At 48.3% G+C, this 16753-nt stretch overlaps 1 protein-coding gene across 1 annotated transcript; it reads right to left on the bottom strand.

Moving 5' to 3' along the window:
* Positions 1-12416: 12416 nt before the first annotated feature.
* On the bottom strand, positions 12417-16096 carry FZD8 (frizzled class receptor 8). The gene has a single exon (XM_031015732.3). The coding sequence runs from the start codon at positions 15231-15233 to the stop codon at positions 13149-13151; it is 2085 nt and encodes a 694-aa protein (XP_030871592.1). The 5' UTR covers positions 15234-16096; the 3' UTR covers positions 12417-13148.
* Positions 16097-16753: the final 657 nt, after the last annotated feature.

Raw genomic sequence — 16753 nt, 5'->3', positions numbered from 1 at the left:
CTTTTTAATAATTTTTTTAAGACTGAGTCTCACTCTGTTGCTGAGGCTGGAGCACAGTGGCATGATCTTGGCTCACTGAAACCTCTGCCTCTCAGATTCAAATAATTCTCCTGCCTCAGCCTCCTGAGTAGCTGGGATTACAGGTGCATGCCACCACACCTGGACAATTTTTGTATTTTTAGTAGAGACGGGGTTTCACCATGTTGGCCAGGCTGGTGTCGAACTCCTGACCTCAGATAATCCACCTGCCTTGGGATTACAGGCATGAGCCACTGTGCCCGGCCTAACACCAACCTTTCTTAATCAATTTTTACTTATTAGGCAGTGTTTGGACATAAATCATACTCTCTATATTATATTTTTTATACCTCACAGAAAGCCTGGTATGGACAGGATGTGTATTTTGTTTTCCTTTTCTTGGAGTCTGATGGGATGGGTTAGCAAGAGATGAATAACACATTTCACAGTAAATAAAGGATACAGAATGGCACTCAGGACTGGAGAGAGAAATATGGAAGTCACCTAAGAGAAGGTCACAGAAAGAGGGCGGGGGTTTACTCCAGAGACACGCTTCACCTGCTTCTCAAATTGGTTCCCAGCCCAAGTTCAGTAGGCTGTCTCCAATAGTAGATTTAGAAGCAATTATAGTAGATTTAGAGGCAAAGTTTAGACCTGGAAATCCCATGAAATAAAGAGTGGAATGGCATCCAATTTTTTTGATAAAGTCTTGATTGTGCTCGGGAAATAACACCGCTGATAACCCAAATGGAATTAACACCTTTTGTCATTAACTTGACACTTCTCGCACAAGCTAATGAACAGCTTATAGTAAGCTCAGCTGGTAACTTTAGGGGCCTAGAAAACTGGGTTATTGACTCACTTCGGACCCACCCTTCCTTTATTGAATTTGGAAACATCTGTGTGAGTCTTGCACTAATCCTTCTTGAGTTGGCGCAACACGATGGTGTCGGAAAGTTTCACGGAATTCGCCACATTCATCCTTTAATTAGACTAAACTTGGATTTAAAAGCTTCTGTGTGATTTGAAAAAATCCAATCTTTGGTCTCAGACTGCTAAATCCTTTGGGAATTTTGAAGTGCAAATACACAATCATAATACAGTGTAAGGTTCTGTTAATCTTAAGAATATGTGAGTCATTTTAAACCTAGAGTATTTCAGATTTAGTCATTTCCTTCATATGAAATCCAACTTTCCAGCATAAAAATTATAAAGCATAAATACAGTTTTCCAGCATGTAGAATTACAAGCCTAAAATATGAAAACTGTGTATGGATGAAATATTGCTAATGTGGCTGCAGCATTTTGTTGAGATTCTGATTTTAAAAATATTTTTTACTTCATCTGAACTTTTCTTTTTTTTTTTGAGACAAAGTCTTGCTCTTTGACCCAGGCTGGAGTGCAGTGGTGTGATTACAGCTCACTGCAGCCTTGACCTCCAGGGCTCAAGCAATCCTTCCACCTCAGCCTCCTGAGTAGCTGGGACCACAGGCACACACCACCACACCCAGCTAATTAAAAAAAATTTTTTTTTGTAGAGGTGGGGTCTCCCTTTGTTGCCCAGGCTGATCTCAAACTCCTGGGCTCAAGAAATCCTCCTGCCTTGGCCTCCCTAAGTGTTGGGATTACAGGCGTGAGCCACCGTGCCTGGCTGGTCTGAACTTTTCTTCTCATAATCTTTCTTCTCTATTCTTTCTTGCTTCTCTTTTCTTACTGTTCAGTTTTATGTATGTTCATTTTCTCCATGGATCAGTTAGTTTCACACAAAGAAAGTATCTACAGCTGAGTAGGGTCCTCCTAAAGTTCCCCCACCCCCACATTATGGTAGTCAATGGAGACACTGAAAGTAATTCCCAGTTCTTTGGGCAAAGTAGTTTGCTCAACAAATATGTATTGAATGGATGAGTTTTTTGAACAGTACACATTTAAAGACAGTATAAATTTGATTTTTTGAGTAGGTTAAAGCACTTATATTTAACCATTCTCACTACTTTGGAAGTCGCAGTCATCTCATTGAACAGTATATCTTGAATTGCCTTCTTTTTTTGTAATTAGAGATTTATCTGTTTATTTTTGAGACAGGCTGTCTCCCAGGCTGGAGTGTAGTCTGGTGTGATCTCGGCTCACTGCAGTCTTGACCTTCCAGACTTAGGTGATCCTCCCACCTCATCTTCCCAAGTAGTTGGGACTATAGGCATGCACCATGACAACCAACTAATTTGTGTGTGTTTTTTTTTTTTTAGAGATGGGGTTTCGCCACATTGTCCAGGCTGGTTTCAAACTCCTGGGCTCAAGTGATCCGCCTGCCTCAGCCTCCCAAATTGCTGGGATTATAGGTTTGGGCCATCATGCTTGGCCTGTAACTAGAAGTTTAAAATGTACTATTTTTATTTCAATAGTGTCATTTGTTTCTTAGAAGACTCATGTGAGAAGGGCAGACCAATAATTATTAGCCTCATTTCATAGATGAAGAAAATCAGGTTCAGAAAAGTTAACAAGATTTCAGGTTCATAAAACACAAGGGCAAGAGTGCAGCAGTTTGACCTTTGTTAGTTCTTTTTATATTTTACTTTACTACCTTCAGTAGAAAGCAGAGGTAACTATGGCAGAGAGAGGGGGGACATGTGACTGTATTAGAGTGGAGAATTATGGAAATCATTATTGCCATTTAACAAATACTTCCAGTTTTTCTTTTTCTGGGCAAGTCGTAGGATTAGTTTCCTGCACCATTTGGGGTGCCATATGCCTATACGACTTCCTTTGTCAATGACATATGTAGGTCTTTGGCCAATGACACATGTAGGTATGACATGTGCCTTTTCCAGGCAGATGCTTGAAGATTCAGTGCATGAATTGACACATTCCTTCCCCACTGATGCAAGGATTATGGAAACACATGCCAAGATTAACTTTAGTCAAACTGGATCTTTGAATGCCCAGGGTGAAGAGAATCTCTTCACTGACATGCACGGGACATATGTAAAGTCATAAATTATTTTTTGTTGTGTTCAGCCTCTGAGATTTTGTAGTTGTTTGTTATTGCAGCAAAACCTAACTTATTCTGATTGATATAGAAATTAAGGAGCATAAATGGGTAAAGAATGCATGGATCAATGGGTGGATGGATGGTTAGATGAATGAATGAATGGACCAACATAATAATTAGCAGCATGGTGGTTCCTCAAAAAGTTAAAAATGGAACTATCATATGGTCCAGGAATCCCACTTCTGGGTATATATCCAAAAGAATTGAAAGCAAGGTCTTTGAAGAGAGATTTGCACAGCCATGTTCATAGCAGCACTATTTGCAATGGCCAAGAGGTGGAAGCAACTTGAATGTCCATCCATGGATGACAGGATAAGTAAAATGTGGATGCACATACAATGGAACATTGTTCAGCCTTGAAAAGGAAGGAAGTTCTGACCCATGCTACAACACGGATGAACCCTGAGCAAATTATGTTAAGTGAAATAAGCTAGTCACAAAAAGACAGATACTGTCTGATTCCACTTATACGAGGTACCTATTGTAGTCAAATTCACAGAGACAGGAAGCAGAATGGTGGTTTTCAAAAGTTGGGGGTGAGGAGAAGGGAGTAATTGTTTAATGGATATGGAGTTTCAGTTTTGCAAGATGAAAAAGTTCTGGTGATCTATTTCACTACAATGTAAATACACTTAGCACTACAGAACTATATACTTACAAATGGTTAAGATAGTAAATAAAGTTTATGTGGTTTTTTTTTGAGATGGAGTTTCACTCTTGTTGCCCAGGCTGGAGTGCAGTGGCACAATCTTGGCTCACTGCAACCTCCTGGGTTCAAGCGATTCTTCTGCCTCAGCCTCCCGAGTAGCTGGGATTACAGGTGCCTGCCACCATGCCTGGTTAATTTTTGTATTTTTAGTAGAAACGGGGTTTCCCTATGTTGGCCAGGCTGGTCTCGAACTCCTGACCTCAGGTGATCCGCCTGCCTCGGCCTCCCAAAATGCTGGGATTACAGGTGTGAGCCACCACACCTGGCCTGTGTGTGTGTGTGTGTGTGTGTGTTTTTACCACAATAAAAATTAAATAAACAAAACAAAAATGCACATGGAAACATTTTTATTTAAAACAATAAAACAAAAACTTTTTTTTCTTTTTTTGAGATGAGTCTCACTCTGTCGCCCAGGCTGGAGTGCAGTGGCACAACCTCAGCTCACTGCAACCTCTACCTCCCAGGTTCAAGTAATTATCCTGCTTCACCCTCCCGAGTAGTTGGGATTACAGGCATGTACCACCATGCCTGGCTAATTTTTGATTTTTTTTTTAGTGGAGCCGGCGTTTCACCATATTGGCCAGGCTGGTCTTGAACTGCTGGCCTCAAGTGATCCACCTGCCTCGGTCTTCCAAAGTGCTAGGATTACATGCGTGAGCCACCATGCCTAGCCCGATAAAACAAACTCTTTATTGATGGCACCTGGCACTTACTCATCCAGGCAGGCACTGTTCTTTGCATTTTATCTGTACCGGAAGTGAATCCTTACAACAACCCTGTAAAATAGATACTGTTCTTATTCCCATTTTACAAAGGAGGAAACTGAGGGAAACAGAGGCTGAGTAACTTGCCAAAGATCATTCACTAAAGGAGCCAGGCAGTGGGGTTGAGTCTGCTCTCTTAATCCCTCATTGTTACTGGCTTTCTGTAACGTCCTGGAGATTTTCTAAGTTAATTAAGTTAATACGGTGTTCATTAAGAGATATTTTCCAGAATGATTAAGTTATTAGCTTCTTTTTGGCTCACACTGAGTATGGCCAAGAGGTGTTTTTTGATGATATTGTGCAAAGTTTGCATCCCTGTTGTGGGTTTAACAACCTAGGACCCTCTGTTTGGGCTTTTTCTTACAGAATAATGATGAATGTAGCAGTGAAGCTCTAACATCATATACATCAGCCAGAGTCAGGAAAACCTCCGCACTTACTTGGGAAAGTGGATTTCACTTTCTGGGGCTTTGGTTAAGGACTCATAACTTCTTGTATGGTACCCAGAGACAGAGCAGATTTCTGCACCAAATGAATGCTATCTTATAATTCTACAACTTTAACAACGTGCCAGCATGAGGTAAGGTACTATCAGGTTCCTTTTAAAGAGGTGAGGTGAAGACACATGTATTGACACGCATTCAGGATTCCCCTGACCCACTGTTGGCTTGACCCTTGCTTCCTGGGCTGCAATATGACCCTGCACCCAGTCTTAGAAAGTGAGGCCTGTCTTTGGTCTCTGCAGACTGAGGTTTCATTTCCAGCTGAGTTGGTCTCAATGCATAAACATCTACTGAACAAGAAGAGAATATTTTATTTTATTTTATTTTTTAAATTCAGGGAATAGATGTGCCAGTTTGTTACATGGATATATTGTGCGATACTGAGGTTTAAGCTTCTATTGAACCTGTTACCCAAATAGTGAACATAATTACCAATAGAAAGTTTTTCATCTTGCCTCCCTTTTTCCCTCCCACCTTTTGGAGTCCCCGGTGTCTATAATTCCTGTCTTTATGTCCATATGTAGCCAATGTGTAGTTCCCCCTTAGAAGTGAGAACATGTGGTATTTGGTTTCCTGTTCCTGTGTTATTTCACTTAGGATAATGGCCTCTAGCTGCAACCATGTTGCTGCAAAGGACATGATTTCATTCTTCTTTTTGTGGCTGCATAGTACTCCACAATGTATAGTGTACCATATTTTTAAAATCCAATCCACTGTTGATGAGCACCTAGGTTGATTCTATGTCTTTGCTATTGTGAATAATGCTGCAATAAGCATATGAGTGCAGGTGTCTTTTTGGTAGGAAGATAATATTTGAATATCTTTACTAACTAACACATCCACCTTATTGATTCCTCCTAACTTCACAGGTTGGGTTTAACTTCTAGTTTAATAGAATCATACCCTATGTGCACAATTCTTTGTTATTTCCTTATAGGTGAAAAAACAGTTATCAAAAACTGTGTAGTGAGAAGTTCTTTCTTGGGGCCAGGTGAGGGCACTCCTGTCATCTCCCAAATACCTCTCAGGGTGACAAAAAGAAAAAAATAACTGCTTTTGTTTAGTCAAGTTAGATGACAATAGCTAGTTTGCTTAGCTAATTTCTATTTCTACATATCTATATAGATCTATATGTCTACAGATCTATAGATTTATATATCTATAAATACATCTATATATCTAGATCTATATCTGTATATATTTCACTTTGGATGATAATACCACATTCAATTACATTCACTGGTTTTCAACTCTGGCGGCACATGGGAATTGCCTGGGGAAGTTTTAGAAAACTTTGAATTCTCAGCTGGCACCCCCCAAAATTCTGATTCTGTTGGTTTGGGGTGCAACATGGGCATTGGTAATGATAAAAAAAAAAAAACCATACCCCAAGTGCTTTTAACATGTAAGCAGGGTAAGAACTACTGCTGGAGTGCTAGTTAATTAAAAATGGGCTTGTTAGGGGTGAAAATGTTAGAAATTGGTTTTCTAATTTAAATCAGTGTATGATTCACCTGCATGATAAACATGGTGCTATAAAAGCATGCGTTTGTCCCCTGTGAAGAATGGCTGTGCCTCAGATTCGGAAAGCTATCCAACTTGGGTTGTTTCACTAACATTGATCCTAACTTTGCCTTTTGTCCTGGGGCAATTCCTTCCTTCCACCTTTCTCTGGCTACTGGCTGACCTTTTCAGCTGCCACCCATGCTCTTGGCCCCCTCCCGGGCACAGCCTGCAGCATGAGTCTGCTGGGCCAGTCAAGCTCTTCCTCAGGTTGCTCTGTCATTGCAGAGATTTCTGGGATGCTCTCTTGGGTTCCTTAAGCCCTTTTCTCTCCCTGATCCCTGCACTGGCCTTCACTGCACAGTGGTTCTGCTGTTTCTCCTTCTGCCTGGCCGAGGCCAGGCTCTCCCTGAAAGGCCCTCAGGCCTCTGTCAGCCAGGGCCAACATGTTCCACATTTGGCCCCTCTCCCCATGTGAACTCGATCAGTAACAGAAGCCCGTCTGACTAATAGAGGATTAGTCCTCTCTCACACTGCTATAAAGATACTCTCTGAGACAGGGTCATTGATAAAGGAAAGAGGAGTAATTGGCTCACAGCTCCGCGTGGCTGGGGAAGCCTCAGGAAACTTACAATCATGGTGGAAGGTGAAGGGGAAGCAGACACATCTTACACAGTCGCGGGAGAGCGAAAGAGAGAAAGAGGGAAGTGCCAGACACTTACCAAACAAGACCACTTGAAAACTCACTCACTATCGGAACATCAAGGGGGGGAATCCGTCCCCATAATCCAGTCACCCCCCACTAGATTCCTCCCTTGACATGTGGGGATTACAATTCAAAACGAGATTAGGGTGGGGACACAGAACCAAACCATATTACTCCCAGTCACTGTGCCTTCTCACTAAGCCAGAACACAGACTCTTAAATATGGAATTTATTGAAACACTGTGGCTGTAGAAGGCAAAAGGCAGGTGAGCTGGCCTAAGTTGGCCAGGATCCCAAGAGGCAAGCCTTTCCACAGTGCTCCTCTTGTCTCTGAAGGATGGGCGTTCACATTTCCTGTGTAGGCCACCACCAAACTGTGGGAAAACTCTGCTATGATTCTGTAACCAGGTAAACACAGCCCTGGTAAGTTGCTGTATCAGCTATGAATGCATTTTTTTTTTGAGATAGACTCTTTCTCTATTGCTCATGCTGGAGTGCAGTAGCAGGTTCATAGCTTACTGCAGGCTTGAACTCTTGGACTCAAGCGATCCTTCTGTCTCAGTCTCCCAAGGGACTACAGGCATGCATTACCACACCTGGCTTTTTATTTTTTTATAGAGATGGAGTCTCATTATATTACCCAAGCTGGTCTAGAACTCCTGGCCTCTAGTGATCCTCCTATCTCGGCCTCCCAAAGTGTTGGGATTACAGATGTGAGCCACCACACCCAGCCTGAATGCACCTTGTGGTGGCCTCAGAGGCCTACACAGAAGAGTGGGACTGCTGGAAAAGATCTACAGAGACAGGAGTGACAAGTAGGCTTAGTGGCTTCTAGGCCCAGCTGTGCTCCTGACTGTGTGATGTTCAGTAAGCACAGTTGTTTTGGGCTTGTTTTCTAACCAGTGAAATGTGGGATGGTGTGCTAGGACTTCCTGCCCTTTGGTGTGCCTGTGAAGCTTGGAGATCTTGTTAAAATGCAGTTTCTGATTCAGTAAGAGAGATCTGAGAATCCACATTTCCCTAATGCCACAGGTTCTTGCCCCTGCTCCTTGTTCATGGGCAGCAAGATTCTTGCCCCTGAGGCCTCTGAACTCTACAAGTCCTCCAAGATCTTATGTGGTCCTTGGTCACAGTCTCCTCCTTCCCTCCTATCCCCACTAGACATTCCAGTCCTCAGAAACCTCATTTCTCTGCTCATCCCCCCTTTTTTTTTTTTTTGGCAAAGTCTTGCTCTGTCATCCAGGCTGGAGTGCAGTGGTGTGATCTCAGCTCACTGCAGCCTCCGCCTCCTGGATCAAGCGATTCACCTGCCTCAGCCTCCTGAGTAGCTGGGATTACAGGTGCCAGCCACCACATCCAGCTAATTTTTGTATTTTTAGTAGAGACAGAGTTTCACCATGTTGGCCATGCTGGTCTCAAACTCCTGACCTCAGGTGATCCGCCTGCCTCGGCCTCCCAAAGTGGTGGGACTACAGGCGTGAGCCACCGGTCCTGGTCCTGCTCATCCTTCTTTAAGATCCTGCTCTTCCTACATCTCAGTGCTGTGTCATCTTCCTTCCCGAGGGCTCCAGCATTCCAACGCAGATGCTCACCGACCTTGTTTTCCAGCGAAGTTTCTACTCCTTGGTGTGTTTCCATGAACACCTGGCTAGGTAAAACGAGATGGCCTGCGTCTTGCTCACCCTAACAGCACTCACGTGCAGTACTGATGGACGTCCCCTGGACTCAGAGGTTGACCTCTACATGAGAAATTGTAAAGCGGCACATTTAATTAAGCAAGCCAACCACATCCCACCTCAAAATACTCATTATTCATCCTTTCTTCCATGAAAGCTTTGATATGGTGGATCTTTGGTAAGCATCCCATTCTTTAAATAAAAGTAACTCAGAAGCTAATTTAAAGAAGATATGCTCTTGGAATTTAATGCAGCTTAATTACATTTTTAGCATAATGGTCATATGGAGGACTTAATGCAACTGAAGTTAATAAAAGTATTATCACTGCGTGGCGGGAATGTCTTGCGGGTCCTTAAACTTCAGTGTGCACTGATGCAATTTTGGAGCGCTTCAGAGAAAGGATTTAGAATTATGAATACAAAATGTTTGCAGGTCCTCTGGGCGGAGGCTGTGCCTGTGCCTAGGCTAGCTCTCCATGTGCTATTTTTGAATGAATGAATTGAATGAAGGAACCTCCTTAACTTCCTGGTTCTGGGACCCTGTACTACCACGAGATGGCAGTGTAGTATCAAATGTGGAAAGCGGATAGACACTTGCACTGATTTGCTTTTTATGTCTCAACAGAACGTTTGCACCTACACTTTAAATTGCATCCCGTGCTCTGCAACTGCTCCTGGTTTTCTTTTGGCAAGACAATCTCACTCTCTTTGCCCAAACTCTGAAGTATTACAGGCACCGGCAATGCGGTCAGTGCAGGTTAAGAAACTGTAATGTCCCATGGTTTACTCCTTAAACTTTCTTATAAACTTTTTTCCCTTCTGTTTCATGGTACTTTCAAACTGCATTTATTATAAAGCAAAAAGAAAGTGTTTCACATAACTTCTCCCACAAGCAATTTTAATGAGCTTTGGCTTTAGTAATGGTTTTAATCATGTTAGACTTGATCTTCTAGCCACACAGCAACCACATCAACCCCTCTCCCAATTTGACAAGATTTTGAAAAACTAACACTTGTTTTATGTAATTAAAGACACATCTGTGTAGCACATAGGGGTGTTCATTTGTCTAATGCAATTGGCCAGATAGAGACTCTTGTTTCTTTCTTCCACCCTAAAATCAATTTTGGGGTTTTGTTCCCTTAGTAGATACCATCTGAGTATTGGCAAATATGCAACTCAAGTTTTAGCTTTAAAGGCAAAGAACCAGCACTTATGTCTTAATACCATCTCTAAAATCAGTCTCTAATGATTACAGATGCAGGTCTTTTTATTGAGAACTGTCCTCAGAATTTAAATTGGGTTTTTTGTCAAATAAGCTCTCTTAGATTAAACACACATAGATCTTGAGTTATCAAATATAGCATTTTATAATGATATATTGAAGAATAAGGTAAAAAGTTTCAAAGCTGGACATTTTCCCACTGTTATATAGTTGAAAATGTATCAATAATGACAATACTGCTACATGAGAAAGCCAACATGCTAACTTGTGTCTTGTAGCTTTCTCCCCATCCTTGATATGTGGTAAAGACTCTGGGATCTGCTCTCAAAATTCTACTTTATAACTGAATATATAAAGTTTATGGCTGGCATATGTACACTATAGTACATGAGTCGACACGTGGGTTAGATGTAGGCCACTGACAGGTACCTAAGTTACAAAATAATAATTCTTTAATAAGTAAAACTACTGGAGAGGTGAACACTTTTACAGTGTCTCTGGCTTTAAAAAATACGATTGGCATGATAGCTAAAGCAGGGGTTCTAATTGCATATCTAACTTAATTAACACCGAGACTTACTCTGAAAAGGATCTGCAAAATGTTACTACTATGGAGATCCTATGCGAAGCCTCTTACATGAGAAAGATCGGCCAAGAAAGTAGCGTCCACTCTATTAAAAATTTTTTTAACCACTAAAGATTCCTATTAGGTAAAGTAAGGAGAACAAACATTTTAGCAGGATGTGCAGAACAAAGCCCCTCCCATCCCACAATGATTGATGCCCCATCATTAGCAGGGTAGCTGCCCATTTCTTATCTTGATTGACAGGTTAATAAGGGACCTGGGGCTATCTTTTCAGTATTAACACACAATCTTACCAATTACTTTTAAATTATTGCTAATCTGTCAGAAAATAACAAGCGTTAAGGAATAAAAATATCCGCGAAACAGAAACGTCTGCTGAAGCAGCTTTTACTTCCGGTGCCTTAAAAGGTTGTTGGAAAACTTGCTAGAATTTAGTCAATAGAATTTAGGCACTGGCGATTTTTTTTAAGAAAAACTTGTAGTTTATAATAGTTCATTGGTTCAATTAGGAGCGAAAAAGAAGGGAGTTTTGTAATGCAATTGTCCAGCAAAGGAAAACGCTTTAAATTGGGGGATTATGTGCGCAGACCACCTGTGGGGCATTCAGAGCCCTTTTCTATAAAGCTTCAACCCATGCCTAGCTGCCTGCAGGCTGGCTAACAATGCCGGGAAAAGCTGTTTAAAAGGCTGAGCACTTGTGCCTCCGGTCTTCACTAACTGTTACAAGTCTTCCTCTCTCGCGCTCTCTCTCCTTTTTAAAGTAAAAGTCCCACATCCCTTTAATGGAAGAACTTTAAGGCTCCGCGGTGGCCAATTGGTCTGCACTAAGAGGAGATAGGCAGCAGGGAAAGAAACTTCAGACTATACAGCACATTTGCAGAGGAGAAAAGATCAAAGTTTTTCAAACTCAAAAGACCAAGTTCCCTACAGATTAACCCTATTCATTTAGCTCCTCTTAAAGGAATGATGTGCTGAGCCACTGGGCAGACAGGTAAAAAGTTCAACAATTGCCGAAGCATTCTTCTGCTAATTCAACAGCCTTCTGCTCAAATAAATTAGCTTAGTCTTGACAGAGGAACAATAGCTTTTTCTCTAGGAAAAGCAGCACATTTGGTATACACCAGCACTGAAGGTTATTAAGATGTTAACCCGTTAAGTTTAATCCATTGAAGAGCGCCTGCTCCCCTACCAGATTGTCAAGTGACTTCTACTGTAAAGGGTGAGCTATGGTTTAAAACATTAACCTCTACACCTCAGCAATGCGTTCCCTCCCTGGAACACCAGGTGCTTTCAAAATCACGGACTCCAGAAATGAATGCAGGGTTTTGAAACCTTTAGTGATACCATGCAGGATAAATAACAAGGCCTAAGGGGAATTACTGCCTTGCAGAAGTTCCATTTACATCCACTAAAGTGAGAGTTGTTATCCATGGATCAGAAAAGAGCTCCCATGAAAAACACCGTCTTTGGGGAAGGTGCAAAAACTCAATTTTGATTTCAGTTCAACAATGATATTTACTTGGCTAACAACTTAAGAACTAGAGTTTAACAAGTAATTTTCTCCATGCCTAAGGTCAGTGTACAGAATGACAAGCCAGAAAATGTCCATTTTCCCCATGCGTCCTTAGCAAGCACTTTAAAGGTGACAGCTCAGAAGAGGCGGGGGAGAGGGCAATGGTTAAATCATTTATCAAAAGTCATTTTATTGACAAAATAGAATACTTATATCTGTTCTTACAGGGGTAAGCCTCTAAACTTTTTACAAAAAAAATGTACACACTATATCTTTGGATATATACATATTTTACACTTTTTTTTTTACAATTTAACAAATAATTATATAAATACATCCTCTAATGTAAGAAACCCGTATTTACTTGGGGTGTATAATTAAGACATTTCTTGTTTGTTTACTTAAGGCATTTGCCTGGTCATTAAGAATACCCAAACCGTGCAATCCCATCAGGTCGCGGTCACCCCTCCTCCAGGGTAAGTCAGGGGTGGGAGTTTACGTGGGTAGAGTCGAGGGAGAAAAAGAGGTTCTCCCAGGTGAAATCTGTGTATCTGACTGCAAACCCAGCCAAGTGCAGCCAGGGAGGGCTCCAAACCTCGGGTTCTGGAAACGCCGCAGAGTCCACCCTCCTCAGCCAACAGAAATTAACGCGTGGCGGGAGGAGCTCCCCGCACATCAATGGAGGAAAAGGGGCTGGGTCTGGGAGGCTTCAATGCCAGGTACTTTGTTCTAAGTGAGTCATTTAAGTCCCAGCTAATGGATACCATTAAGAGTTCATTATCATGCTAATAGCAATCAACACTGTGAGGGGGTGGGAACCTCAGCCCATCAAGTGTCCCTTCGCTGCACTTGGGTCTCCTCGCCCCCCTCCCCACCCCTCCTGGGCGCCCCCTCCCCTCCGCTCAGACCTGGGACAATGGCATCTGCTTTGGATAAGACACGGAGCTGGCCGTGCCCGACCGCCACGTCAGGCCAGTGCTGACGTCGCTGTAGAGGGAGCCCCCGCCGCCGCCCGGCCCCCCGCCGCCGCCGGGTCCCCCGCCGCCGCCGCCCCCCGGCCCGCCGCCACCCCCCGCGGCTGTGGCGCCCGCGCCCCCGCCCACCGCGGCGCCCTTGCTGGCCCAGCAGCAGCGGGTGCACAGGGAGCGCCAGGACTCCAGCGTCTTGCCGGACCAGACCCACACGCCCGAGGTGATGCCCACCACCAGGCACATGAAGTACTTGAGCATGAAGACGGCGTAGTCGGGCCTGCGTGCCTGGTCGGGCTGCAGGTCCCGCAGGCACGGGCAGTTGTGCGTGGCCTCCCAGCGCGGGCGGTTGTGCTGCTCGTAGAAGAGGCAGGCGACCACCACCGCGGCGGGCACGGTGTAGAGCACGGTGAACAGGCCCAGGCGGATCATCAGCTTCTCCAGCTTGTGCGTCTTGGTGGGGCCGTCCTGTTGCTTGATGACCGAGCGGATACGGAAGAGGGACACGAAGCCGGCCAGCAGGAACATGGTGCCGATGAAGAGGTAGATGACCAGCGGCGCCAGCACGAAGCCGCGCAGGTTGTCCAGGCTCTGGTTGCCCACGTAGCAGATGCCCGCCACCGGGTCGCCGTCCACCGAGCTGAGCGCCAGCACCGCAATGGACTTGACGCTGGGCACAAGCCACGCGGCCAGGTGGAAGTACTGCGAGTAGCCGGCGATGGCTTCGTTGCCCCACTTCATACCGGCCGCCAGGAACCACGTGAGCGACAAGATCACCCACCAGATGGAGCTGGCCATGCCGAAGAAGTAGACCAGCAAGAAGACCACGGTGCACAGCGCGGGGCCGGTGGTCTCGTAGCGCACGTGCTGCTCCACCGCGCCCAGCTCCTCGTACTCGCCGCGCCCTCCCGGGCCGCCCGCGCCCGCGCCCGCCGCGCCCGCGCCCGCCGCCGCGCCGCCCGCGCCCCCAGCGCCCCCCGCGCCCGGCGCGCCACCGCTGCACGCCACCTTCTCGTGGCCCGCCACCAGGCGCACTAGGTAGCCCACCGACACGAAGAGGTAGCAGGCCGAGAGGAAGATGATGGGCCGCTCCGGGTACTTGAAGCGCTCCATGTCGATAAGGAAGGTGGAGACGGTGGCGAAGGTGGACACGAAGCAGAGCACCGACCACAGACCGATCCAGAAGACGGTGAAGGCGCGCTCGTCCTGGCTGAAAAAGGGGTTGTGGCAGGGCAGCGCGCAGTTAGCGATCTGGCCTGTCTTGACGCGGTTGTAGAGCGGGTGGCGCTCGCTGGACACGCTCACCATGGGCGCGCGGCACTGGCACCCGGGCTCGCAGGGAGCCGCGCCGCCGCCAGGGGGCCGCGCCTTCCCGCCACCGCCGCCGCCGCGAGCTGGGGGCGCCGCCGCGTCCCCGCCGCCACCGCCCCTGCCGCCGCCGCGGTGCGGGGGCCTGGCCCCCGGCGGGCGGCCGTGGCCGCTGCCCGAAGGCGGCTGCTCGCCGGGCGGCGGCGGCGGCAGGCGGCGCGGCGGGCTGGGCGCGGCGGTGGTGAGGTCGGTGCGGTTGTAGTCCATGCACAGCGTGTCAGGGTTGCCCTGCTCGGGCAGCCGGTCGCACCGCATGCGGTCGGGCCAGGCGAAGCCATACTGGCGCATGAGCGGCGCGCAGCCGGCCTTGGCGCGCTCGCACACCGAGCGGCAGGGCGGCAGCGGCTTCTTGTAGTCCTCTAGGCAGATGGGCGTGTACATGCTGCACAGGAAGAACTTGAGATCGGGCGAGCACTGGATCTCCACCAGCGGCCAGAACTGGTGCACCTCCAGGCCCGCCTCGTCCTGCGTGTCGTGGTTGAACTGGTTGGGCATGTAGGTGTAGTTGTAGCCGATGCCCTTACACAGCGGCACGGTGATCTCTTGGCATGCCAGCTCCTTGGCCGAGGCGGCCGCCGCGCCGCTAGAGCGCTGCAGCAGCGCCAAGGCGGCCAGCAGCGAGGTCACTTCCAACAGGTAACCCCACTCCATGCTGTGCGCCTCGGCCCGGTGCCCTCGCCCTCCAGGCGGCGCGCAGAGGGGTGCCGGGGGGGGGCCCACGAGAGAGCCGCAGACGGGTACAGCGGGTGATCTGGGGTCTCCCTTATGCTTCGCCCGGGAGGGGGGTCTGCCGATAATCTAACCCCTTCTAGGGGCGCGTCCGCAGCGGCGCGGCCCGCAGCCTGGGCAGGGCCCTTCCGCACTCCTTTCCGCCGCTCCGGGGGTTTGAAGGCGGCTGCAGGCGCGCGCCACAGTCCGAAGGTCCGCTCTGCTCGCCCCGGGTCGCGCTCAGCCCTCGCGGCGCAGAGCGGCCGGGCCTCGGCTCATCGTCCCGCGCTCGCTCGCCTCCTCTCCGCGCGCCCGACCACTTCTCCCCGCCGCGCCGGGCGGCGGTGACTCCGCCGGGCAGAGAGGGCGGAGGCGCCGCAAGTTTCCTCTGGGGCCGCGGTGCGCAGTCAAGATGGCTGGGCCGGGCCGCTCGCCGTGCCGGGTCAGCCCTGGCGGCCACCACTCGGCCCCCGGGGGCTCATGCCCGCCCCCAAGGCCGCGCCGCCGCCGCCGCCGGAGTTGGGGACCCGCCTCGGCCCAGGCCGCCGCCCTCCTTCTCCGGCGTCCGTCCTTCGTCCGTCCGCCGCCGGGACAGACGGACCCCCGCCGCCTGGAAAAGTCAGCACCGCGCTCCGGCCGCAGTCGGGCGAGGTGCACACAGTCTCCTTCCTGCTGGACACCCAGGAGCAAATCCAGACCGGAAGGCGGAGCGGACACCTGAGTGGCGCGGCCCGCGCCCAGCCGCCGCCTCCTCCTCGGCGGGAGCAGCGCCCTTAGCCCAACTTCCCGGCTCCAGCCCCGCTCGCGCCGCGCTGCCGGCTCATGAATATTTATAAGCGCGGACTCGGTCTCCGCCCCCAGCCCCGCGAGCCAATCGCCGGGCGGCAGGGCGGAGTCCACGCGCTCCCAGGGCCCAGCCTTCCTTAAGGCAGTCCCCGAGTGTCCGCACTGATGTGCGCGCTCTCTGCGGATGGAGAGTTTTGGTAACCTTGGGATTGACCGCAGAGACAGAGTGTTGGCCATGGCTGTCCCCATGGCGCTGAGTGCGTCGGAGGTCTTGGTCCCCTTACCCCGAGTCTGCCCTTGGGGACAGGGTCGGGGTTTGGTGCAGCGCGCGCCTCCCCGGCGCGTTTCAAACCAGCCAAGCCCCTGCTGCCACCCTCCGCGAATGTGGGTGATCTGCGGGCGGCTGGGGTCTCGTGCTCCTTGGGGCGGCAGGAAGGTCTCGCAGCAGGCGAGTGCCGGGGAGGCCTGCCGGGGCTCGGCGCTTCAGAAGACCCTGGAAAGGGTGTCCTCCTTGGGGTTCTCAGAACGATGGTTTCTGAGACTTGGAGATGTGGGGGGTGTGGAGTCATTCTAAACTGGGGCTGGACCCAGGACGGCCCGGGTGAGATGCCCCGGAGCCCAGCCTTGGGCGCGCGAGGGGCGCGGGGGACAAATGTCCGCCTGAGACTCTCCTCCCG

The sequence above is a fragment of the Gorilla gorilla genome, chromosome 8 (genome assembly GCF_029281585.2).
Source record: "Gorilla gorilla gorilla isolate KB3781 chromosome 8, NHGRI_mGorGor1-v2.1_pri, whole genome shotgun sequence".
Taxonomy (NCBI): Eukaryota; Metazoa; Chordata; class Mammalia; order Primates; family Hominidae; genus Gorilla; species Gorilla gorilla.
This window is presented reverse-complemented; position numbering and strand designations above follow the sequence as displayed.